The sequence below is a fragment of the Eptatretus burgeri genome, chromosome 6 (genome assembly GCF_056783735.1).
Source record: "Eptatretus burgeri isolate ZD-2024b chromosome 6, Ebu_testis_v1, whole genome shotgun sequence".
In the NCBI taxonomy this organism is placed as follows: Eukaryota; Metazoa; Chordata; class Myxini; order Myxiniformes; family Myxinidae; genus Eptatretus; species Eptatretus burgeri.
This window is the reverse complement of record NC_140966.1, coordinates 74,865,093-74,892,887: the sequence shown is the minus strand read 5'-3', so window position 1 is coordinate 74,892,887 and position 27,795 is coordinate 74,865,093. Positions and strand designations below refer to the sequence as shown.

General features: G+C 46.6%; 1 protein-coding gene across 6 annotated transcripts in view; it reads right to left on the bottom strand.

Moving 5' to 3' along the window:
- Nucleotides 1–27,795, bottom strand: part of ANKRD13C (ankyrin repeat domain 13C) — a 189,373-nt gene that overhangs the window by 22,489 nt on the left and 139,089 nt on the right. For 5 of the 6 annotated variants that reach the window (XM_085885687.1, XM_085885683.1, XM_085885685.1 and 2 more), the window contains 2 exons: nucleotides 22,987–23,085; nucleotides 22,704–22,804 (listed from right to left, as the gene is read on the bottom strand). In XM_085885687.1, coding sequence (XP_085741813.1) covers nucleotides 22,704–22,804; nucleotides 22,987–23,085 — 200 coding nt within the window. Of the gene's footprint in view, nucleotides 1–11,921; nucleotides 12,042–22,703; nucleotides 22,805–22,986; nucleotides 23,086–27,795 lie in introns of all 6 variants that reach the window. The other variant, XM_085885684.1, reaches the window with a different exon arrangement.

Here is a 27,795-nt window from a genome sequence, read left to right as displayed (position 1 = left end):
TTCGCCGACCTCGGAAGGATGACAGGCTGAGTCAACCCCCTGGTGTATTAATTCAGTGGCTCAACGGGGCTTGAACTCAGGACCTTTTGTATCCCAAGCCGCTGCCCTAACCACTGCGCCAACACACCAGGCTATATATATATATATGTATATATATATATATATATATATGTGTATATGTATATATATATATATATATATATATATATATATATATATATATATATATATATATATATATATATATATATATATATATATATATATATCCAGGGGGGTTTCCTGGTTGCCCGGAAACCCCCCCCCCCTTTCCCAACAAATTAATTTACCATTACAGTGGCAAACCCAGGGGTTCCCTGGTCACCCCAGAACTCCTTCTCCCACGAAAGTGTGCCACAAAAAAGGCCAGAAGCCTCAGAAAAACTGTATCAATACAGTACCTAATAATCAATAAACCACGAACAGCTCACAGTAATTTATTTGGAAATTATTTGGAAAATTTATAATTTTCTGTTATTTGGAAACCCCCCCCCCCTTCCCAATTCCTGGATTTGCCCCTGATTTGCCTGATATATACGTATATACATACATGTGTGTGTATATATATATATATATATATATATATATATATATATATATATATATATATATATATATATATATATATATATATATATTGTTACGGATTCGCGCCCGCCGGCGTGCCGACGGCCACGTAACTCGAATCGCGGCACGTCGCCCACCGGACGGACAATCCAGTCGTGACCCTCTCGGACTAACGCCGGGAACCAGTCACGGGTGGACCTTTCGGTCTCACCGCGATCGAGCCAATCAGCCCCCGCGTGGGATAGGGTTGCTCGCCAAATTCGACCTACCTAAGTACCCACACGGAGGGTAGACCGGGCGATCGCACCTCGCCGCAGGTCGACTTCGGACACGGGCCACTTAAGCGACCCGTTCCGTACTATCGGGATAACCGAGCGGTGTTATTCGTCGACCTCGACGGTTCGATTAATTATCGGGCGTATTCAGCCCACTACCAACCCTTTACGTGAAGCAAGATGAGGATTCAATGAAAGAAATGACGAAGCGAAGCGGGAAACAGTTCAACACAAAGCACATTTATTCGCGACGAACGGAAAGCACACATATTCAATTCCACCAAAAGCACATAGAAAAGAAGAGAAACACAATGCAATTTTTACACAAAAAGCAAATGCGACAATGCAGATCTAATACCGATTACGCGAGCACACGGCAACACTTATGCAATTCTACTTCACAGACGGCGCCGACAACACACATTCCCAAAAACAAAAGAAAAGAGAACCCTCAAAGATGAGGCGGGCCTGAGGCCGAGACCGGGTCGGGCCTACCCGTCTGGTGATGAGACGCAGAGCGGCGATGGTGCCTCAACTCCGCGGGCCTCGCGGGCAGTGTCTGGTAGGGGGTGGGAAAGGGGCCCCCTTGGTCGCACTATCTCAGCGCGGGGGGAAACAGGAGGGGGTTGCTGATGCTCGGGGTATAGAGGATTTCCACTCTGCCTCGAGTCCCGCGACGAGCGTCTCCACCTCGGCCAGGTCGCGCCGTCGGCCTCCCTGGTGTGCAGCTCCCTGCACGACGCGAGCACCCCCTCGTCTGCCCTCGCCGCCTCTCCACAGCTCCGTCCCCTCCGCTCCGACTCCAACGCACACGACGACGACCAACTCCTTCTTGCTTCTTCTTCCCAACTCCACCGCCCGCGAAGTCTTAACTCTCTCTCGACTGACGAACGCGGTCGCTTATATAAGCCCCGTGGCTTCGCTCTCTCATCTTTGACCCCCTGCCTTCGACCTTTCACCTCGCTCCCCATTGGCCCGAGAAAAAGTGGGCGTGAATGCTTTTTGATCCATAAATTTGCATATATCGATCGCCCTCCAACGCCCTGGGGGCGGGGCCAAATCGCCCCTCGCTCACCGATTGGACGGAACAAAAGTGGGCGTGTGTCGTTTTTGATCCGTTTTTGAAGTGGAAAATCCGTGGTTTTGTACACGCTGTTCGGCGCGCGCCCTGCACGAGTCCAACACCGGTACCCACAAGCGGCGCAAGAACGGTGGCGATGCGACGGTTGCGAGGTGTGACGTGAAGCGGCGCCGCGGTGGGTGGTTGATGTGGTGGTTGGTGGTGGTAACAATGGCGGTTGGTCCAAATTAAAGATAGTAAAAGAAAAACGGCTATCCTGAAGAGTCGCAGCACGCATGAATAACATTTATTCCCACTAGACAACAGGTTTGGGCCTAACTACACATATACTTACGGAGATATCTCACCTAAGGGACCTGAATGGTGGTTTGCGAATTTGATAACCACAACACTACCCCCTCCCCTTTTTACAGACTCGTCCCGAGTCGTCAAATTTTCGTGTGCCATCATGTGTAGTTTTCCCCTAGTACATTTTACCTACGGATCCCTGAGTGCGACATTCATGGTATTCGTGTCCCCAAAATAAATAACCTGAGGGCTGCGTAACTACCTAAACAAACTCACTCACACGGACGACTTAAATAAAATTGCCGGCGCTAAGACATACATGCCGGGGGCGCACTCATATTTACAGTACATCTTAACCTTAACTTACAAATTTTACACTAAACCATGGCCCAGGATCACTGAACTCTGCAAAAAGAAAGCAGTTAGCAGGGAGCCAGGCTGCTCGCATGCAGTCTCTGGCTCAAAACAATGCAGGTGACAGGGAACGTGGCTGGCTGCTCACACGCAGTCCAAGGCCTTCAGTTTTGAACTGAACGCGGTGAACCACAACGGTGCATGGGCTGCACAACGCAGTCTCCGTGCCAGCTCAAGTGGCACACGCAATGAGCACAACGAATGGATGCATGAACACAAACACGGTGCACGGGCCGCCACCGCAGGCCCGTGTTGTAGCTGCCAACAGGGCAGTTCTCGCAGCTTGCAAACTGTTGCCTTGATCCTGGCGCACATGGCAATGAACAGGGGGGGGGGGGCAAAGCAAAAATTGAACGGGGCTGGTGAACAGGGGCAGTGGGCATGGCATGGCAAAGGTGATCAGGCAAACACAGCCCGCAGAAGAAGGAGGCCGCTGCAGGCAAACACAGCCGGCAGACGAACTGGCCGGAACAGGCCTTGAAGCACCACAGCTGCAGATGATCCGGCCGGCACAGGCCTTGCAGCAAAACAACAGCTGCCGATGAAGTTGGCCGGCCTCCGCCTTGAAGCAAAACACGGCCAGCCGATGAAGTTGGCCAGCTTTTGCCGTTCAGTGGAGGTTGGTGGAGGGAGTGCGGTGGTGCTGGCCACTTGGAAGGCGGGCTCGGACCTACCTACCTGTCTCCCTCCCACCTATCGCCTTTGCCTGTCACTGTACATACCCACTCCCTTAATTTGTCAAATCCCAATTTAGCCCCAACTTATTTTTTTTAAATTTTTTTATTTTTACTTCCCCACTATAAATCGTCCCCTAACCCCCTTTATCGTCCTTGTTCGGCTAACCTATCCTGTCACCTAGCCTACTCCCAACCCCTACGTTCCCTTCCCGGAGGGGAACAAGGGAGAGCTAACGTCCTGTGTCGAGGCCCAACGAAGCCTCAGAATGGCCTCCCCAGAGTTCAGCGATCTATAACCAAAGTGGGTCCAGCGGCCCACAACGACAGCGAGGGGATGGATGGTGCGGAGGGGTACATCTCCTAATCTACCCTAACCATTTAACTGTTAAACTACCCCGGGGCTTTCAACAAGCGCCTCTCGCTTAAACTATTGGTTCTAACAACCCAGATTCCCGTCGCCTGTGTTGGTGTCCTCACAATTTCGGGCCTCGCCCCCCAATTTTCTCTCCGTGCCCTCACACGGTCTCCTGGCTGGGACACGTGGCTCCCTTTGGCAGGCACGACCCTCTGCCGAATCTCCCGCTATGGCACCCCCGGGCACTACACTGCCTCCAAGCCTACCAGCTCCCTAACACCGGGGAGTGCCCCCCATGGCACCTCCCCTGAAACGCACACGTGGCAGGCTGGCTTCCCAGGCCCCTTTCCGAGGGTCACCTGTGCCCACAACACTGCCCACGCGGCCAATGGCGCCCCGGGCCCCCGCACCAAGCAGGCGCACCCGTGCCCACTACGCTATCCCGGCCCCCCATGGGCCCTTGGCCTACTACGGCCGACTAGCCTGGTGCCCGGGGTACCCACTCAGCGATACTCACTTTTCGCAGCCACGCTCCCAGCCTGTCAACAGGGCTCCTGCACCCCTCCAAACGGGTTTCGAGCCTACACTCCCACCAACAACAAAACAGCCTCCATTTTTCAATTTAACTAACCCAGCTAACTCACTCTACACTGACCCCGGGTCCCTTGGGCGGGAGTCACTCCTCCCCCCAATCACTCATCGCACCATGCATTCGCCATTCGCTCCACTCACACAGACCCGCTGGCCTCACTCACTCACCAAGCACACGCTTCCACTTCACTCACCAAGTCTTCAAAACACTCACCACTGAACTCTGCCATCCTCCTAACTACCTCCCCTAACTAACTCGTGCTCCCACGTCGTCCCTTAAACTAGTAGCACGTTCCATTTAACACTACGTAGCTAAACTACGTCCCCGCTACACATCCACAAGTCTGTCACTGTCTCCAAATAATCCCATTAATCAATTTCCCAACCTAAATCTCGCTATCATCCCTCTAACTAATCCATTCCACGGACTCCATGAGGACTTACCCCTGCCCCATGAAGTCGGTCTAACTAAGCTAACCCTTCCCCCTAACTAGTTTCCATCCTGTGCCCAGGGTCAAGGGGGTCTTCCACCCCTTGCCCAGGAATCCTGTGCACCCGAAAGTGAGGCTTGCTTTTTTTTTTTTTTTTTTCATGCGCAGCACCTGCGCGGCAACTCGCAGCCCGCGCCCTTTACACCTGCCCGTGACGTCATGCAGCTGCACGTGTTCCTCGTCCCTCCTTGGACGGTACCATCCGGCAGGAATTCCCCTTCTGCCGGATTCCAACCCCACGTGCAGCCATGGCGTCACCGTGCGCATAAAAAAAAAACACAAGCCCCACGTCTCGAGGGGTTCCCCACGCGAACACATGTGCTTTGCCCGTTGGAGCTTAACACACACGATCGCGTGGAGAACCCGTCCGGTCCAAATCCGTAGTCCTGCCTAAACTTTGTCCGTCCGCGGGATCGGCAAATCCACCGCTGGCGTTTCCGGACCGGGACTTCACTCTCGCAAGCGAGCACGTGGCGGTCTCGTGCGTTGCACAGCACGGACCGCGTGCTCACTGCTGGGTGAACCCGGCACGGTCCCCGAAACAACTACAGCCGCTACCCGGCTTTCTTTCCTCCCATGTCGCCGTCGTCGCCATTCGACCCACGCACACCTGCGTGTTACGACGCTCACAGTCCATTCCATTACATTCACACCGGGAGACGCGGCTGCGTGCTCCCGCATGCCAACCGACATCTCCCTTACATACCGCTCTCTCACACACACGGTCTCCCTTGCACTCGGCCGTTCACTCACGCATGCAACCTCCCTCGCACACGTGGCTCCACGCACTCGCGGCCTTTCACTCACTCGTAGTGCCTCACTCATACACCGTGCCTCACTCACACACGCGGGGGCACTCACCCGCGATGCCTCATCCACACTGGCCGTTTCATCCACACATACGGCCTCATCCACACACCGTGCCTCACTCACACACGCGGGGGCACTCACCCGCGGTGCCTCACTCACACACGCGGGGGCACTCAACCGCGGTTCCTCATCCACACTGGCCGTTTCACTCACACACACGGCCTCTTCCACACACGGTGCCTCATCCACACACGGCGTGCTGGGAAGCACGTACTCTGGCACAATCGCCACCTCACCACTCACACACGGGGTCGCTTCCACACACGGGGACGCACTCACACCTTGCACCACACACACAGGGACAACCACACTGGGGATTCGTGTCCCCACAAGGGTCTCCGGGGCCTCTATACCCCCCAAGCTCTCCGTGCACCTGTCCACAGCACCCGTCCCCTCAACCTCGCAAAGCACGACCGAACTCACCTGGTCGTGACTCGCCTCAAGGGGGCAGACTCCCTCCCCTCGTTCCTGGAGGAGGCCATCCAGGTGCTCGCACTGGGTCTCTACACGCTCCGCGAGCTCAACCCCATTGTCCTCCACTACCTGTGTGTGTGCGTCACTTACCCCGTCTTCATCGTGTTGTCTCTCCTCTATTTTTTCTATCTCCCGTGTCTCTATACATTTATAAGTTTCTGTCGTCGTCACCTCGTGTCTCGTCTCACACGTTTTGGTCTCCCCATTTAATTTTTCCCTCTTGGTCACCGTCGATTCCTCTGTCACGACCCTCCACCGCGCCCCCCGAATTATTTTTTTCGCCCCCCGAATTATTTTTTTATTCGCCCCCACCCCGAAATAATTCGCCCCCCGAATTATTTTTTTACCCGCCTCCACCGCGGGCCTGTCAGCCGTTGCACCCCCTTCCAGCTCGTTTGCTCCCACACGTGGAGTCGCCATTCCCAGCTCCCTGGTCACGGCCTTCATGCCCGCCTGCAGGCATCGGCCCATGTTCTGCGTCTCACCCCGTAGCTCTTTTATTTCCTCCTTCATGTTTGTTTCCATTCCGTTCATTTGTTGTGTATTCGCATCCAATTTTTGTGTATTCGCATCCATCCTCGTTTTTACTTCGTCCATTTGCTTGTTCATGTTCGCATTCATCTTCGCTGTCATTGCCGCCAGCATGGCGCATAGCTGGGCCATGTCGGGTGCGCTTGAGTGAGCCGTTTCGGCAGGGGTTGGGGAAGGGTTTTGGTGGAGAGGGGGGGGGAGGTGTCATACACCGCGGCCGCTGCCGCACCCATTTCGGGCTCTGGGTTCAGTTGGGCGAGTTCATGTTCCTGCACGGGCATTCCATCCTGGGCCATGGATCCTACACATTCTACATCCATTTCTAATACCCCCGGCTCCCGCTCGCCTTGAGACGCCATCTTGCTTCTCTTAAAGGGTTAATTTCGCTCGCTCGTAATTTGGAGGGAATCGGGGGTCGCTTCTCTCACCCCTGGACCGATTCCCGTGAATTTAGCCGGAGACAGGAGAGCCCGTTTTCCTGTTCTCCGATACCAGTGCCGCGAGGAGGGCGATGAATTTGTATCGCACGACCTGACACCAGTGTTACGGATTCGCGCCCGCCGGCGTGCCGACGGCCACGTAACTCGAATCGCGGCACGTCGCCCACCGGACGGACAATCCAGTCGTGACCCTCTCGGACTAACGCCGGGAACCAGTCACGGGTGGACCTTTCGGTCTCACCGCGATCGAGCCAATCAGCCCCCGCGTGGGATAGGGTTGCTCGCCAAATTCGACCTACCTAAGTACCCACACGGAGGGTAGACCAGGCGATCGCACCTCGCCGCAGGTCGACTTCGGACACGGGCCACTTAAGCGACCCGTTCCGTACTATCGGGATAACCGAGCGGTGTTATTCGTCGACCTCGACGGTTCGATTAATTATCGGGCGTATTCAGCCCACTACCAACCCTTTACGTGAAGCAAGATGAGGATTCAATGAAAGAAATGACGAAGCGAAGCGGGAAACAGTTCAACACAAAGCACATTTATTTGCGACGAACGGAAAGCACACATATTCAATTCCACCAAAAGCACATAGAAAAGAAGAGAAACACAATGCAATTTTTACACAAAAAGCAAATGCGACAATGCAGATCTAATACCGATTACGCGAGCACACGGCAACACTTATGCAATTCTACTTCACAGACGGCGCCGACAACACACATTCCCAAAAACAAAAGAAAAGAGAACCCTCAAAGATGAGGCGGGCCTGAGGCCGAGACCGGGTCGGGCCTACCCGTCTGGTGATGAGACGCGGAGCGGCGATGGTGCCTCAACTCCGCGGGCCTCGCGGGCAGTGTCTGGTAGGGGTGGGAAAGGGGCCCCCTTGGTCGCACTATCTCAGCGCGGGGGGAAACAGGAGGGGGTTGCTGATGCTCGGGGTATAGAGGATTTCCACTCTGCCTCGAGTCCCGCGACGAGCGTCTCCACCTCAGCCAGGTCGCGCCGTCGGCCTCCCTGGTGTGCAGCTCCCTGCACGACGCGAGCACCCCCTCGTCTGCCCTCGCCGCCTCTCCACAGCTCCGTCCCCTCCGCTCCGACTCCAACGCACACGACGACGACCAACTCCTTCTTGCTTCTTCTTCCTAACTCCACCGCCCGCGAAGTCTTAACTCTCTCTCGACTGACGAACGCGGTCGCTTATATAAGCCCCGTGGCTTCGCTCTCTCATCTTTGACCCCCTGCCTTCGACCTTTCACCTCGCTCCCCATTGGCCCGAGAAAAAGTGGGCGTGAATGCTTTTTGATCCATAAATTTGCATATATCGATCGCCCTCCAACGCCCTGGGGGCGGGGCCAAATCGCCCCTCGCTCACCGATTGGACGGAACAAAAGTGGGCGTGTGTCGTTTTTGATCCGTTTTTGAAGTGGAAAATCTGTGGTTTTGTACACGCTGTTCGGCGCGCGCCCTGCACGAGTCCAACACCGGTACCCACAAGCGGCGCAAGAACGGTGGCGATGCGACGGTTGCGAGGTGTGACGTGAAGCGGCGCCGCGGTGGGTGGTTGATGTGGTGGTTGGTGGTGGTAACAATGGTGGTTGGTGGTGGTAACAATGGCGGTTGGTCCAAATTAAAGATCGTAAAAGAAAAACGGCTATCCTGAAGAGTCGCAGCACGCATGAATAACATTTATTCCCACTAGACAACGGGTTTGGGCCTAACTACACATATACTTACGGAGATATCTCACCTAAGGGACCTGAATGGTGGTTTGCGAATTTGGTAACCACAACAATATACACATATACACACATCTCCAACCCTTCTTCTTCGACGTCAGCCCTAACAACCTTCCGCCTCCGCGGCGTGGCTTGCTTGCACGAAACCAGGGAAGGCGGGGCTTCTGCCTGCTCAGCTCACTTTAACGTCACGACCATCAATCATCCGCCTGGGGGGGGGGCATGACTTCACTCGCCGACACCCTTCGAGGCGGGGCTTCTGCTTGCTCCACACGTTTGCTTGTTTCTTATCATGCTTTGGTTATAAAGACATAGGGAAAAGTCACAGGATGGCAATTACATACCGGGGAAGCTTATTCTTAAACCATAGCTAATTAACACTGCACCACCCCCCGTGTTGTGACATGTAACACTTAATCTCACAGTTTCCCTACTTAACTACATGGAGATGCCTCCTGCACGTCCACAGACCAAACTACCCCATTCAATGCTAAATTCCCTTTTAAATTCCTCCATCTACCTCCACAACCGTAACAATATATACAATGTCTGCCAGTCTGTCCATTCAGGGCGGGGCTTCAAAATCAAATCGCCGCCATTTAGTTTGCTCCATATAAGTCTGAGGTTTCATTGGCCTCTCATTGCAAGGTTTGCGATGACTCTCTCACAGAGATACGCATTTCAATAGCCATTTCTTGTAGGACGCGATGCAAGGAGAGAGAGAATGGAGGAAGGAGAGAGAGGGGGAAAAGGAGAGAGGGGGAAAAGGAGAGAGGGGGAAAAGGAGAGAGGGGGAAAAGGAGAGAGGGGGAAAAGGAGAGAGGGGGAAAAGGAGAGAGGGGGAAGAGAGAGAGAGGGGGGAAGAGAGAGGGGGGGAAGAGGGAGGAGGGGGGAAGAGAGAGGAGGGGGGAAGAGAGAGGGGGGGGAAGAGAGAGGGGGGGAAGAGAGAGAGGGGGAGAGAGAGAGGGGGGGGAAGAGAGGAGAGAGAGAGAGAGAGAGAGAGAGAGAGAGAGGAGAGGAGAGAGAGAGAGAGAGAGAGAGAGAGGAGAGGAGAGAGAGAGAGAGAGAGAGAGAGAGAGAGAGAGAGAGAGAGAGAGAGAGAGAGAGAGAGAGAGAGAGAGAGAGAGAGAGAGAGAGAGAGGAGAGGAGAGGAGAGAGAGAGAGAGAGAGAGATATATATATATATATATATATATATATATATATATATATATATATATATATATATATATATATATATATATATATATATATATATATATATATATATATATATATATATATATATATATATATATATATATATATATATATATATATAGAGATATATAGAGATATATATGAGGGGATGGGGAGAGAGGGAGGAGAGAGGGAGGAGAGAGGAAGGAGAGGAGGCAGGATAGACTAAGAGGAGAGAGAGAGGGAGAGGAAAGGTGGGGGAAGAGGAGAGAGGGGGGAAAGGAGAGAGGGGGAGAGGAGAGAGAGTTGGGGGGGAAGAGGGAGCGTTGGGGGGAAGAGAGAGAGAGAGTTGGGGGGGAAGAGAGAGAGTTGGGGGAGGAAGAGAGAGAGAGTTGGGGGAGAGAGAGTTAGGGGGAAGAGATAGGGGGAAGCGATGGGGGAGAGAGTTGGAGGGGGATGGGGGAAGAGTGTTGGGGGGAGAGTTGGGGGGGAAAGAGAGCGGTGGGGGGAGAGAGTTTGGGGGGAGAGAGAGTCTGGGGGAGAGAGAGTCTGGGGAGGGGAGAGAGTTGGGGGGAGAGAGAGTTGGGGGGGAGAGAGAGTTGGGGGAGAGAGAGTTGGGGGGAGAGAGAGAGAGAGTGGGAATTGTGGCTGAAAGAGAGAGAGAGGAGGAGGAGGAGGAGGAGGAGGAGGAGAAGAAGAGGAGAGAGTGGGGAAAGGAGGGGGGATGGGTGGAGGAGAAGAGTTTTTGTATCAAAAAGGCGGTGTTCGTTCGTGTTCCAATAGCGATGAAGTTTAGCTTGGAAACGTAAGCAAATCAAGATTGGAAAGATTTGGAATATTCCAATGAAAAGAGCAAGTTGCAAGGAAGAAAGCAAGTCCAAAGAAGTGAGTGAACAAAGCATCACCTTGGCAGAAAAGGGGGAGATTTGTTTGAGATATTCAAGATAATGAAGGGTATGAACAGAATAAGTTCATAACAGAATAGACAGTGACAGGACCAGGAGCCATAGCCTGAGAGTAAAGAAGAGGAGAGTTTGGACAGTAATAAGATGGGGAGTAGTTCTTGACCCCACAGTCTCCTCTGCCAATATTACTGTCTGAATAAATTAGCAAGTTAATGCCTGTAATAGTCTCCCGAGAAAGGTAGTGGTAGTCGAAACAGTAGATATGCTTAAATTGGAATTAGATACCTATATGCATTGGAGATAGAGGGGTACTGGGATATTGTCAGGGTTGTGGTGTTAACAGCTTGATAGCTTGCATGTGAATGGATGATAGCATGTGGTGTTGGACTGTTGGTGTATCGCAGGCATGATGGGCCAAATAGCGTCCGACACCAAAGTTCCTTGGTAGTATAGGCCGAAGGACGCTGCTCTGAGGTGTACCCACTTTTAGCTGGATCATGGAGGTTTTTTATTTTCGGTATGTGATGTATGTATTTTTAAGCAGTAACAAATTAGCTCTCTCATATTGTCATTTTACTCCCTGGAAAGAAATCCCTGGAAAGATGTCACATAATACATTCACAACTGAGCAAGTTTAATTTGAGTCATCTTGCTTACATGAAATCCTCACCTGGTAATTGATTAATTAAGGAGAAATAGTACATTGGCTGCAAGAAAAAACAAAATTGGTAATTTTTTTGGGGGAGGGGGGGGGTTGCCACATATTTTAGCTCCACTTTTTAAAATCCCAGAGGAAGCCTTGGTTTCGTGCATCCATCCACTGATGAGTCAGTGGAAATACCATGTCAGGAGTTGGGTGGCCTGAACAAAAGCTGAACTGGAAATATGAAAATTTGAAAACAGATGTGACTTCCGATGAGCTGCAGTGATGGATTTCATGACTTTGCTGATAATGGAAAGGAGGCCGATTGGTCTGTAATTAAGTAGATCTGTCTTGGTACCTTTCTTTGTACTGATGCAACAATGTAATTCTTCCATTTATTGGAGACAACCTGAAGATAAGGGTTTGTTGAAGAGGAGAGATGGAGGAGATTTCATCTCATCAAGCAAGATTTTGAGACCTGTGTGCCGATGCCATCCATCAGGCCACGCAGCAGAGGGGGGTTAAAGTTGTTCAAAAATTTCTCTACCTTAAAATAAAAAAACCTGAAAACTCACAGTCTGGAGAACAGTCTGTGTGAAGAGTAAGAGTGGAGAATGAAGGAGAGATGATATATTACAGTCTTATAATGTGAGTTTGACAAAAAAAAATGGAGGTGAAGAGAGAAACAGACAGAGCAGGGTGCAGACAAAACTATAACAGATAGAGAGTCCCCAAAATGTGCAAATGGAACAGAAGACAAGCCTCGATGAGTGCACCAACCAGAGGAAGTTGGTCGTGCTTCACAAACAAGTCACAGAAAAAAAAAACATACAACAGGGTGAGAATACACACGACAGAATAAATAAACTAGAGAGTTCATAGAACACCTTACCCAATGCAGTCTTGAAAAAAAAACATGAAAAAAAGGACATGGGCGGTGTCTGCAAATTTGATTGGTTAAGATGTTGTAAAATACCATTATATTACGGCCAAGTTCTGCTAAACTAGAGGGTTTTGAAATTCCCAAGAAGCAATTTGTGTTCTGCAGCATTCAAGCGTATAATTGAATTTAAATAAAATAAAGATGTTAAAGTTTGTAGAAAAAAAAAATTTGGAAGTTTATAGCCGTTGACACAGCATCTTTGACACCACCTTATTTAACATGTTACATCAGTTCTTCGTGCCTGTTTGTGTTCTGTATGACGTCACGAAAAACAGTAAATTTCCTGTTTGGAATTATTTTTAATTTTGTTTGACTGCCAGACAAGCAAAGTAAAAAAAATTATCTCACTCCTCTCTGTATATACGTGCTCGGGACACATTCAGAACCAAAGTACTGTTAAAGTACCGGTTCGTTTTCCGATTCACATTCCGATTTGTATGCAAAATATAACATTCAATCGAAATTAAGTAGTTCCTCGATCATAAACTGACGTCTGTAAACAGACAGACAAGGTGAACGGATTGCTTAACCCCGCTTTATGCTTCGCACATGCAGTGTAATCTACAAGTTGTGTAGAAATATAAAGTACAAAATATAAAGGCGAGACGAGACAAAACCGACCAAGAGAAACTTAGCACGTAAACAGGCCATGTCTCAACTCTGAAAACCCCAACATACTGAGCTGCCAGCAGAAGAGAAAGTTCAGTGTGGAACCACCTTTTCTTTACCTTACAACTTCAACTTTTGCTTTCTCATCCATTCACTTAAAAAGTTTAACAAACGGACAACATTCATTATGTGTACAACATGTAGGTGCCAACCATTTATGATGCAACAATTAGTCGCAGCATGAGTTAAAAAACATAAAACCTGCAAATAGCGGCAAAACCAGCAAGGTACGAGTTTCATGGTAGTTATATTTGATAATCTTCAGCGTACAGATATGTTCCTTATTACTGATTATAAACCGTGTTCATCCATTTTTCCAACCTTACTTTACCATTGGCTCGACTAACAGCTTCCAGGAAGTCATGATGATGACCAGGACCTTCTGCAACTCATGATGGAAGTTGAATACGATAAAATTAAAGATTTAACTGCTAAAAACAATTCCAATAGTGACAGGTAATGTTTCCAAGTTAAAAAAAAAAATCTTTCTGTTAGAGAGGACAGTGATGGAGAGACATCTCAACAGGGCATTGCCAACACAGGGACCAGAACCAAATGTACTCGCTATCCACCGACCTAGATTCGCAAATTAGATGTCTGCATTTTTCAGCAAAGGCCATTATTTTGACTGCAGATGTAAGGGATCAGCTCAAACATCCAAGGCAAATATGGGTCGATCGATTGGAAGTTTTGAAGAGTCTCTTTTGATAGGGTGCCAGCACTCTTGTGTATTGCCAGAAGGGTTCTTAGGAAGATGGCTGCATATCACCATCTCATAAGTGCTCAATTTTTTAACAGCACTTAAAATCTATCATTGCATACATTAAATCATCAAAAAGAAATTTTTATTTGTCTCCCGACAATCACCATTTTTCTCTGTTTCACCAACTTTTCTCCTAACCCGACAAATTTTATGACCTTTGACTATCTTCATATCCTGCCCCCTGAGGCCATGACATCTTCACACCCTCAAGCAGAATTCCTCTATTAAGGAGACTCCAATGTACACCACAGGAAGTGGTTGCAATCTTCCCACACAGACATTGGGGGAGTTGAAGCTCTTACATTTTCCATTCTCAATGACTTGGAACAAATTTTCAACCACTCTGCCCATATTCCAGATTGTCATGACCACTCTTCCAATATTTTGGATTTGTTCTTCACCTCCAATCTGTTGCGTTACAACCACACAATTTCACCTCCAATCGGTTCTTCTGACCATAATCTCGTAAATGTCTCTTTACCTTCCACCACTCCTTCTCCTCTGGCTGCCCAGACTAAACGTCAGTATTGGAATTTCAATAGTGCTCACTGGACAGGTTTACGAAACTTCTTTTTGACAAAGAAGTTTCTTCCCTGGGAAGATACTGCTTCTTCTCGGGTGATGCCTCAATTTCTGCTGAATGTACATCTGAAGTTATTGTTGCAGGAATGGAGGCTTATATCCCATTCTCTTTCAAGTCTATATCTCTTACCAATTCTTGGTTAAATAATTCCTACTCTGCAGCCATTAAGGCCCGGTCACACCTTGACGTTTTAGCCAACGTATGCCGATTTTTGAATTTTTTTTCTAAAACGCTGGCACACGTTGAATACGTTATGGGTAAGTTTTGATAACATTGAGAGCACGCTGAAAAACACTGCCATACGTCGTTGTACGTTGGCTTTAAACGTTGTACTTTTTGGTTGTCCTCAAATTTTTTCATGCTTGAAATTTCACGACGTATGCCGGCGTATGACTCACACGTTCCGCAACGCTGGCCACAAGTTGTATGCACGGTCTGCGATCGTTGACAGACGTCAACACATGCTACTTGTAAGTTAATCATAAGTTGAGACACGCTGAGGTAATGTTTAGCGTACCCGAAACTTATTTCTAACCTATGATTAACGTGTTGTTGGCACGTTACGCGATCGTTGCCACACATCGACAGATGTTACTTTTAAGTTACTCATAGGCTGAAAGACGTCGGTATAATGGATCGTCCTTGCATCAGCGTCCACGGCCACGGCCAGGACACTTATTTGCAGCATTCTTCAAACTTTTCTTCGGCATGACGAGGATGTTCACACTTCGGTGTCTAGCTTGGCTATGATTCCAATTGTCCATCGGCAGCGTCTATTTAAATTAGTCGAGTTTGAGCGTTTTAACACGTTCAGAAGAAACGCTTCAAATTTCCAAACCCCAGCGTCAAAAAACAAAGGCGAGTGACAGCAATTTAAATCGTTCATTGTAAACAATGAAAATAGCTGAGTGGTACCGTTTAAAAGTCGTTGAGTGTAAAAAAAATCCAATTGTTGAGCGCAAGCGTCTACTTTCAATAGTGGAGATGCAGCCATTTAAATCGTTGAGTTTATCATTTAAATCGTTAAATCGTTAAACGCAAGGACGATCCATCATAACCCACACCCTCCCCCTCACACTCACCTACTACTGCCAACATGAACAAACTACTACTAATACTAATACTAATACTAATACTAATACTAATACTGATACTGTTACTGCTGACATGGACATCGACTCAAAAAGGACTCGAAAACACTGTTGGGTTCCCCTTTTATGAGCAGCATTTTTATATACCAATTCCCAAAACCGCTGGGAACACGTCTTTATATGGCAGTTGTAAGCTAGAAACACGTTAATTTATTTTTTTTGTTGACCGGAAGACGTCATTGGAATACGTCTACATACGTCGATGTGTGTTGGGACTACGTAAAGAATTGGTTCAAAGCACGTCAAACATAAGTTAGAAATAAGTTTCGCGTAAAAAAGACATTACCGCGACGTGTTTCGACTTATGAGTAGCTTATAAGGAGCCTTTGTGGACGTGTGTAAGCGTCCACATATCGGGTGTAAAACTTATCCCCATCGCATGCGGAACGTGTGTCATACGCCGAGTACGTCAAGAAATTTTGAACATGTTTAAAATTTCTTGACGTACTCTACTTACTATGATGTATGATAGCGTACTTTAGCGTTCTACTCACGTATACCAAACTTACTCATACCGTATTTGACGTGCCCCAACGTTTTAGACACATTTTTCTTAGGTCGGCATACGCTGGCAAGATCGCCAAGGTGTGACCGCGATGTTGACACTTCCATTTCTACGGCAGTTATGATTCGAATCGTTGTGCGTCAGCCTTTTAATAGGCTACGTCACGACATCGTCGGCGATGCGTGCAACGCGCTATGCCTAAGTTAGACTATCGTTGGGCATCGGTTGTGTAGGCCGACAACAGGTTCAGAGTTCGTTGGTATAAGTTATTATTAACACAACGAAACGTTCTGTGTCCGTTACCAATGCGTTATACATAAGACCAAGTCGCTATGAATACGTCCGAATCTTTAAAAAAAAAACATCAAAAGTTCAACGTAAGCCAGCGTTTTGCATACATTTTAATACGTTGCCATCGCTGGCTAAAACGTCAAGGTGTGACCGGGCCTTTAGTGAAAGGGTTGTGACTTAATGGACATGGAAAAACTCTTCTTCCTCCGACTCGCATTCAGCTTTCATATCTGTCAGGAATCATTGCAAACATGGTATTCATGAGGCGAAGCATTCCTTTATCCAAAAGAAATGTGACAACCTCTCATCATTCTCCACAAATAGATATTTCTGTTCCTTCACTAAAAGTATCTCCAACAACTTCTGTCACTATCTTTCCTCTGCTTTTCTGTTCCGATGATACTACTGCTGTCTCTCCGACTGAAAAAGCAACTCTTTTTGGTTCTGTTTTCTCCTCTATTTCTGCACTGGATGACTAACATTCCAACTCCCATGATGCAATCCTATGCCTCTCCCTATAATCTCTTTTCATGCAATCAAAAAAAGTACTCCTCTCTCTGGATACAAGCATGGTGTACAGACAAGATGGCATTCCTCCTCTTGACTTCAAAGAGTCTACTTCAAAACTTGCACTCATTCTTGTTCGTTTGTTTTGTTTTTGTGTAAAAACCCAAACATTTCCTCTTTCCTGGAAACATGCCTTAGTACAGCCTATTTTAAAGAAGGGTGATTGTTCAAACCCTTCCAACTCGTGTCCTATTGCTCTGACTATATCAAAAAGTCTTTGAATGTCTTCTCAATTCCCATTTCCTCAAGCATTTTGAATCTCACACTCTTCTGTCTTACCATCAACATGGCTTTCATAAGGCAAGATCTACAAGTGATATCCTTTCTTACATTACGAATGTCTGGGCTTCTTCTCTGAGAGACTGGCAAATCCTTTGTTATTGTCCTTGATGTCTCAAAAGCCTTTCAAAGAGTTTGGCATCAGGGTCTGATTTCCAAACTTCCCTCTTTCAGCTTTCCTTCTTCACTCTGCTCTCTCTCATACTGAGCTTTCTCTCCGACCATTCTGTCTCCATAATTGTTGGTGGTTCAATATCTCCCTCCTTCCTTATCAACAGCAGCCTTTCTCAGGGCTCTGTCCTGTCTCCAACACTTTTTCTTCTTTTTGTTAATGACCTCCTTTCTTCGACAAATAACCAAATGGACTCGTATGCTGATGACTCAACATTGCCTTCCTCCATGTTTTTCACATCTGCCCCATCATCCCTCACTGAATCTACATCTCGTTTCATCACAGCCACCTCTTTAAATTCAGATTTGGACAAAAGCTCCCAGTGGGGCAAATGTAATCAAGTTAAGTTTAATGCTTCAAAAACTCAATTTCTTCTCATATATATATATATATATATATATATATATATATATATATATATATATATATATATATATATATATATATATATATATATCTCTCTCTCTCTGTCTCTCTCTGTCTCTCTCTGTCTCTCTCTGTCTCTCTCTGTCTCTCTCTGTCTCTCTCTCTCTTTCACTCTCTCTCTCTAAAACTGCTCCCAACTCTCCAAATTCCTTTGAAAGCTCCACAATTACACCATGTGATACAATAAACCTACAAGGTATTACTCCAACATCAAATTTTACCTGGAATCCACACATTATGCAAATAGCTAAGTCTGCCTTTAAGAAACTATGAGTCCTGTTCAGATGTTAAAGATTCTTCTCCTCTGAACAGTTACTTCAACTATATAAACGATTGATTCGTCCTTGTATCGAGTACTGCTCTCACATCTGGGGAGGTTCCAGCTCCATATACTTACTGGACAGAATTGAATCCAAAGCAATCCGAAAAACCCAATCTGATCTGTAAACTCGATTTCAGAATACATAAAAATTTCAGAATGATTGCTTGAAAACTGGATAAAAAATCGTACGACAGACAGACAAATGCTACAGACCAACATACTTGGCGAAAAAATTTTTTCGACACGTAACAAGGGTGAAAACATAACCTCCATCCACCTTTGTTGGCATGCGTAACTACTCTCTGAGTGAAAGACCCCTGCCTTATTATTGTCCTCACTTTCCTCTTCATTACTCTGAAGATGTGGCCCCTGATCCTATAAGTCCATTCTGCTGAATAATTTGTCTGCACTTATTTTGTCTGTACCCCTCATTATATTCAACATCTCTATATATCCCCCTCGTAACCCTTTCTAATGTATAAAGCCCTGTATCCTTCAGCTGCTCCTAATAGCTTGGTCTAGCTCACTCTGAAATAAATCTTGAAGCCCTACACTGAACCCTCTTGATGGTAGACATGTCCTTCTTGAGATGTGGTGACAAAAACTGTGCACAGTATTCTAGATGAGGCCTCACTAAATTCCATAAAAGGGTTCACACTGCTTTTTTGATTCATAATTGATCTCCGTACGAATACAACCTAAAGCCCAATTTGCTTTACCTGTAGCTACCTGGCACTGTGCTGCCTGCTTACCTCCCGTATCTATTACCACCTCCAGATCCTTCTCCTGTGACACGCTCCAAGACTGCCAATTGCTTTGTGTAATCTCTTTTTTCATTATTCTTACCCAACCTTTCTTTATGTTAAATTGCATCTGCCAATATTCTGCCCAATCTGTTAAAGTATCTCGACTTTCCTAATTCTGATCACCCCCCACCCCCCTCTCTCTGTTCTCCACCTTACCTCCAAGCTTTGTGTCATTTGCAAATTCGGACAGCCAACTCTTCACCTTATTGTATAAATCGTTGATATGAATTATGAATAATGATGGGCCCAGTACTGAACTCTGAGGTATCCCACTCCCAGGCAGACATCATCCTAAAGGGAAGAGAAGGAGAGTGAGTGAGTGAATGTGAGAGAGAAAGAGAAAGAGAAAGTGACCCTCCTTCTTCCTCAATGACAACAGTTATTCCCACCTTTTTTGTGGGCTTGGCCAGGGTAAACTTGACTCAAGTCTTTCATGAAATGGATGGCCAGGCCTGACATTCGACTAAGGTTAGGGCAGGAATGTGGAATTTAGCCATGATGCCAGTGATAGCTTACCCACTCTTCAGGAAGCATACTGTGGGATATTTAGCATGCACAAACTAATGCCAGCAGAGGGGACGCCGGTTTAACATCCATCCTCAGGATGGCACACACATTGATGAATCACACTGCCTGTGAAACACCAGAATGACAATTTATAGCCAGGCTGAGATTCAAACCCAGGCTCGACAGCTTAGAGGCGAGTGTGCGTACCTCGAGGTCATCCTGACCGCCCCTTAGCTAACCTCCTATGTGGTACCTTATCAAATGCCTTTTGAAAAATGTAGACACACAACCTTCACTGCACTTTTCTAATCCTTTCAGTCAGAAACTGCTTCAAATAACTCCAATAAATTTGTTAAACATGACCTCCCCTTAGCAAATCGATACTGCCTATCTTTAATTCAATTATATATCTTTCTAAATGGTTCTCCTTCTGACCCATAATTAAAGTCTCAAACATCTTCTCCACAACTGAAATTAAACTTACAAGTAAAGAGCTCCCCAATTCCCCTCTGTATACTTTCTTAAATAACAGTGTTATATTTGCTACTCCGCAATCCTCTGGGACCTGTCTTGACTATCATGAGTTGTTAAAGACATCAGCTAATCATCCCATTTTCCTGCTCAGCCAACTCCCTCAATACTCTTGGATGCATATCATTTGCCCCTGGAGCTTTATCCTGTGTCATCTTTCCTTGTTGCTTCTTAACTTAATCCACTCTGACTTGGAACTCCTCTAAAAGCACTTCCTCATCCCCTCGATAGACTGTCTCAGCTATTGCAAATCCCCTGACTGTTCTTGTGCAAATGTTGAAGCAAAATAACTTTAATAAATGTGTCATTTCAGTTTGTGCCAAGCCAATCTCCCTCTGATATTCCTCAATAACTATGATTTCTTTACCACAGTTATCTTAACCTGTTCTTTAGCCTTCATGTGCTTCAAGGATTGTTTGTTATAATGTTGACCCATGCCTCCCAACCCCAAGTCCTCACCCTCCACCTCCCCTCCCAACCCCAAGTCCTCACCCTCCACCTCCACTCCCAACCCCAAATCCTCACCCTCCACCTCCCTCCCAACCCCAAGTCCTCACCCTCCACCTTCCCTCCCAACCCCAAGTCCTCACCCTCCACCTCCCAACTCCAACCCCAAGTCCTCACCCTCCACCTCCCAACCCCTCACCCTCCACCTCCACTCCCAACCCCAAATCCTCACCCTCCACCTCCCCTCCCAACCCCAAGTCCTCACCCTCCACCTCCCAACTCCAACCCCAAGTCCTCACCCTCCACCTCCCAACCCCTCACCCTCCACCTCCACTCCCAACCCCAAATCCTCACCCTCCACCTCCCCTCCCAACCCCAAGTCCTCACCCTCCACCTCCCCTCCCAACCCCAAGTCCTCACCCTCCACCTCCCCTCCCAACCCCAAGTCCTCACCCTCCACCTTCCCTCCCAACCCCAAGTCCTCACCCTCCACCTCCCAACCCCTCACCCTCCACCTCCCAACCCCAACCCCAACCCAAAGTCCTCACCCTCTACCTCCCCTCTCAACCCCAAGTCCTCACCCTCCACCTCACCTCCCAACCCCAAAGCCTCACCTTCCACCTCCCAACCCCAAGTCCTCACCTTCCACTTCTCAATCCCAAGTCCTTACCTTCCACCTCTCAATCCCAAGTCCTCACCTTCCACCTCTCAAGCCCAAGTCCTCACCTTCCACCTCGCAACCCCAAGTCCTCACATTCCACCTCACAACCCCAAGTCCTCACCTTCCACCTCCCAACCCCAAGTCCTCACCCTCCACCTCCCAACTCCAAGTCCTCACCCTCCACCTCCCCTCCCAACCCCAAGTCCTCACCCTCCACCTTCCCTCCCAACCCCAAGTCCTCACCTTCCACCTCCCAACCCCGAGTCCTCACCCTCCACCTCCCAACTCCAAGTCCTCACCCTCCACCTCCCAACCCCTCACCCTCCACCTCCCAACCCCTCACCCTCCACCTCCCAACCCCAAGTCCTCACCCTCCACTTTTTTTTTTCCATAACAAATTGTGGGTGGAGTCAGGCGAACTGTCTTACCAATGGGTGGAACAGAATGTTCAACAGACAGACAGACAGACACATGGACAAACAAGTAGTATATTATTATAAAGATATTATTGGCAATACCCTCATTCTGAGCTCATTAGAAACAAACCGTGCATCAGGTGAATTGTCAGCTCCACCAACAATGCACCATATTCATCCTCGGTTATACTTTCCCTCCACTTAGTGTGGACTTAAAAGATCCGACCATTTTTCCATTTGAAAAAAAAGAAAAAGAAGAAGAAAGAATATGTGTAAGGATATTATTGATTGGTAATTAATTATTATGAGATGGCTACCCCGAGCTTGGTTATGATGGAATATTTTTTCAGAGCCTGGGTTATTGGTGACAATTAATGTGACTGTGGATCCCTGCAAAGAGTACAATTTTTTGGTGGAAGAACATACTTGGACTTGAAAAATGGAACAATTTCAGCTGGATTATAGGAAATGTCAAGTATGATATCAGCATATTTTGCAAAGGTGGATACCAAAATTAGGAAGGCAGCACATCTCACAAAAAAAATAAAAACGTGGAAATGGTGGTTTGTTCAATGGTGAGATGTGTCGTCATTACATAAGGCCAAAATTGATGATGCATCGTGCCAGGGCGATTACATGGGTGGAGCAATAATACGCCTGGCTTGAGTGCGTGTGATCTGGAACATTCAATATCAAATGGCTTATGTATTCCAAATCTCTAAACAACTACCAATTTTCACCAACATATCACTGATGAAACGACAAAAGGTAGTCACATGTTCGATAGAAAAATAGGAGGAAAAAAAAAATAAGAAAGAAAACACCTTTGACTGTTCCCTCACCTCTTCCTCCAATTAATTCCACACAAGCTTCTTCCTATTCTCAAAAAATGTCCTTTTAATCATCTCCCTTCAACTCCGAAAGTCCCTTCACTCCATGTTTTCCCACGACATCCTCCTTGTCATTTAAAATATTTCTGCTTTGCAAATCACGGCCTTCCCCACCCTTCCCATTCGTAGTTGTCCGCACAAGAATTTCCATTTTGTCATCTGTATAAGAGATTCCAATATGTGGAAGCTGCATGCTCCTCATCTTGCTCACCGAGTTTGACAGGAAACCCTGGCGGCAGCTTCATCTGCACAAACTCACGAAGTTTGTTAAAGTGCTTGAATGGTGCCACGATCTCCAAAACATTCAGCATCCTGGGCGAAAGTTGAACATGCGCAATGGCAGGCAGTGAATTGGGAGGAGGAAATTTAACAAGATAAATTTTTCTTTTATAAAAGCACAATAATAATAAACCTTGATATTGTTATCAGGCAGAAGAGATGGACAACAGAATGGGCGGTGAGAAGGTGGGAAATGAAATGCCAGCATTGCTTACATTTCCAGGCTGAGGGGGAACTCTTGGCTCATGGCAACCGTTGCTCTGAAGTTCTTTCGACTTTCCTTGCACACGAGTTCCCTCCCAAGATGTGGGGCCCTGCACACATCATGCTCAGCGTTGTAGGCAAAAGCTCACATAACTCTGTGCTCACAGCTCTGAAAGCCTCAATTCAAAAATAAATAAATAAAAACAAAGCACAAATATCCAACATCTACTTTGGGAGTGTATCCAGCCAGTCGTCAGCATGGTTTGTCAAGCGCAGCTGGAACTCGAATCAAACAGGAAAGCAAAACAAATCCAGAGAAGCGGAGATGACTCACCAAAAAAATTCCAAAGTAACATGACACAGACAATATACAAACCAGTTGCATCTTTACAGGGTGGTTACAATCCACTCAAACCCACTCCTTTAATCATCCACTCCGCAACTGCACCTCTCAATGACGAAACAAAAATGGAAGAATGCCATGCAATTTCATGCCAAAATATCCAGAGATCAACTCAAGGAATCACCAAGGAGGTGGTGCATAAAAAAACCACACACACACACACACACACACACACACACACACACACACACACACACACACACACACACACACACACACACACACACACACACACACACACACACACACACACACACACACACACACACACCACTTCAGGGAAGGAGGGGAAACTGAGCACGGATAAGGAGACGACTTGGTCCATGAGTCGTGGTTTCTTGCTGGGGTGAAGACGGATGCTTCAGACTGGGAAACACTCCCTTCAGTCTTTGGAGACTCACGAGTGGAAATGATGACAAACGTGTATACGATTAGTTCCAAGACGAACAGTAAAACTGAACAGTTCCAAGATGACCGCCACTGACCCTGAAAATCAGAAAGGTGGCTATATCTTCCTTATTATTAGGTGGAGAACAATAATTTTGGTATCTAACCTGGGGTTTTAAGGGTCAAGCAATTCACTGGTGCCAATAGATTTATGACTTGGTCAATCGAATCTGCAAATTCAAGATGGCGGCAAACAATCATGAATGAAGGCACCTACCAATAACTCCCATATTATTTCACCTGTAAATCCGTTTTAGGGCCAAAGAATGCAAATATCTGTTTTTTTTTTTAAGAGTAAATTTTGACATATTTCAGAATAATGTATTTCAGAGAGAACACTGAAGAATTCAGTGAAAAATGTTATACATACTAAATGCAAGAGTAAAAAAAACCCCGTAACTGTCACACTTTCACCGTCTCGGTTTAGTCCTCAAAACTGTGTTCCAGTTCCTCTGAAAGCTGGTTGTGCGAATTGTCACAGGACGTAAGTTGGCATGATCCATAGGCAGAACTACATGGAAGCCCATATCTTTTGCAACTGCAACGGGGGTTATTGCAACCAGTTCTGCAATTGCAATGTACCATTTTCAATAGTGTCAGGTGCAGCATTCATATCAGACATCATGAGTACAAGTTGATTGTCTTCAAGTCTCTAACCCCAGTTCAAAGGATCAATATCACTCACTGACAATCCCCATCCATGTCATGGTCTGAAAGTACACCGAGACAATGGAATTTGGTGGAACAATCAGTTGGAGGAAGACGTTCGGGCATAACAAATGATTTTGCAGAGACGATTTTCTTCGTGAGTATATCATAACACAATGCTGCAAGAGAACATGTACTTTTCCCACCAAACATAACAACCATCGCTTGGCTGCCGAGGTTTTTTTTTATGTCATTGCGGTTCTTATCTCGGAAAGTGAATGCATTTGCACAACATTGGAGGACTGGATCACCTTTCACGAGGCTTTGGAAGGCTGATTTCTTTCCAAACACCATAAACACGGAACGTTGAATTGCATCCTGTGAAAGCATGACGAAATAACAATTGTGTACACAATTCACTGCCAAGAACATGCTGTATGCAGGAAATGATGTTGTACACTTTTGGAATGTCTCTTGATTGACTGTCCGATCGAAAATACAGTGGTTTGTCATCTGCTGTGGCGTAATGGAGAAGAATAATTAACAAGTCAGTGTCCTCTCCAATCAGCATCCCATTCTGCCTGAATGATCGTTCAGCCCACCTTCCTCAGTTCATCACTTATTAAGCCGATTAGTTGTTGCTTGTGACTTCCCCTTGAAAGGAATTCAAGTTCTGCATCCCTTCAAAGTCGGTTTCACTGGTAAAGTTCACAACCGGATAATTGATGGGTTTTTCCCGTCTCTGGTGTGCATTATCCTTTATCGAGGGACCTGCCGCATACTCGTCAAACACAGCAGTTGCTTCCCAATAGTACTTACTTGTAAAGTCAGCATATGCTTTAGCTATTTCACCATAGGTATCTCCCCTCCTCCACTTCAGCTTGTGTAGTCAGGAGCCTCTATCAAGCGCATATCTTTCAGTCTTTGGGATTGCATCTGATGTCACTTCACTTGATGGTCATTGATGGCTTGGGCTAGTTGAGACTTGTCGGCCTTTCTCAAGATTTTTTTTGTCCTCAAAAAGGGGTGATGGGTGTGGACTCAGCTGATATCTCTTCACCTCCTTTAGAGACAGATGTCATGTCCTGGACACTACAAGGAATCGCTGGAACAGTAGGCCAGGATCAATGGTTGTGTCAGGAGCAACCTTGACAACAGATGAATTTCCCAGGGTCTTGGCTTTGTCTTGCCTCTTGAAAGAGAAGGAAAATACAGGCTGTCAAATCATTTTGTCGATGATGTTCCTTCCAACGGATTCGTATTCATGCACATTGACGTCTTCTTTCGCCACCATACCATTGATGATATTTCTCAATGCGGGGTCAGAGGAAAAAGGTGAACATGAAATCAGCTTTGTGCTTATCTTCGAAAGGTCTGATGTGTGTCTTTCAATTCCGGGGTCAGTTGAATCTTTGTGTTGTTCACTTGTGGTGTATGTGAGATCATTGAACTTCTGCATGGCAGTGTTGAACTCAGATTATAGGGGCTGACATTGTCCACAATGCCTGCTGTTCTTCTGTCATTTTACTGCCACGAGTCAAGCCAACTGTGCTTTTTAGTGACTTCACAAGTGTTTGCTCGATGACTAGATCACAACCGAGGCCTGCCAAAAACTGATTTGTTTGACGAATGACATGGAAACCTCCTTGAAACTTGTAGATATCTGGGTGTTTGTTTTCCAGTTCACTCATTTCTTTGATGGAGAGATAGACTTCAGGTAGTTGTAGTGTCCTGCTGCAGAAAATATCGGCAAGGCGTCAGAAACAGCGCACAAGTGATTCAGCCAAGACCCAGTGCGATCTGCTTTGATCACCGCTCGTTCAGTACGAAGCATCCGCTGATATCCTCGTCACAAGTGACTCGTTTTAGATTGATCACTTGGTTCAGCTTTCTTCTTGTCAAGTTCCTCACTAATCCTCGTGACTGTAGTGGATGTTACAACACTTTCAAGAGTGGTGCATCCTTCAACAAGGACGAATACATTTTCTCGGTCTCCTCTATTGGTGAAGAAAATTCAGGATTTTCATCTATCACAGATTTTACAATCATTTGGTGAAGACACTTGACCAACAGAAGATGGCCATGGAATGTCCTTTGAACTGATTTACCGGTCATCATATGCACTGCAGCATTTCCACTGCAAGCCACTTCTAAAATGCTTTTAACCCTGTGCCCTCCATCAGTGTACCTGTTGCTCCAAGGAGATTCATGAATGTGTGGAAACTACCAAGCATTAGAACTATCTCCTTCAAGTAATATTTAATGAAAAAAACAATGAAGCAAAAACCACTGTCCTCTATCAAATCGTTTGGGAGTGTTGGACGCCATCTTGGATTTAAAGATTTGACGGACCAAGTCATAAATCCATTGGCACCAATGAATTACTTGATCCTTAAAACCCCAGGTTAGATACAAAAAATATTGTTCTACACCGAATAATAAGGAAGTTACAGTCACCTTCTTGATTTTCAGGGTCAGCAACGGCCATCCTGGAACTGACCCAGTTTTAAGCTACTTCTGGTGGTCAGATTTTGGTGGGCTTTTTTTTCCTGTCGTTTAAAACACGCAGTAGGTAAGAAAAACACTGAAAACCATTTTGTTCGAGTTTGTTGAGGGTTGGGGTGTATTTTTTTCAAAAATTGATGGATAAGGACAAAAAAAAAATTCAAAATTTTTCAAAAAATATAGGTTTGTTGACAATTTGATGACAAAAGCTCAATTGGTAAAAATGTTATGGCCTGGACATACACGCTGAATCTCAATAGTGAACTAGGATTTCAATTAAAACATTTATGGCTGGTCTGCCACTTCACTGATTATATCATCCATCCTTACAATCCTGTCGTCCCCATTGGGAGTAGAATGAGATGTACGAAGTTTAAAATTCTTCTGGTCAGCAGTTTCAGAGATATGATGTTTTATTTTTTTGTGTTGAATCCAAGATGGAGGCCATATCATGTGAACTGTGATGTCACAATTATAATTAAAATATTCTCCATGGGGGGGAAGGGGGCTCTCCGACCCTGAAAATTGTGTGTTGGACAAGTTGCTGTTAAGAAAAAAAAAAAAGTTAAAAAAAATAAGAGCAAGCCTCAAAAAGGACAAAAAAGTAAAAAAAAAAAAAAATGACCGTTTTTACAGCCATTTTTCCCTGCTGTGCAGGGGTTTGGCTTTTTCTTGAGGCAATGTTTTATGGCCAGATGCCCTTCCTGATGCCAACCCTGGTCGCCTCTTACGACACACAGGGATATGGTACACCTATTCTAACCGGGGCATACACCGGGACCAGTACACTGGCACTCATTTCGCCGACCTCGGAAGG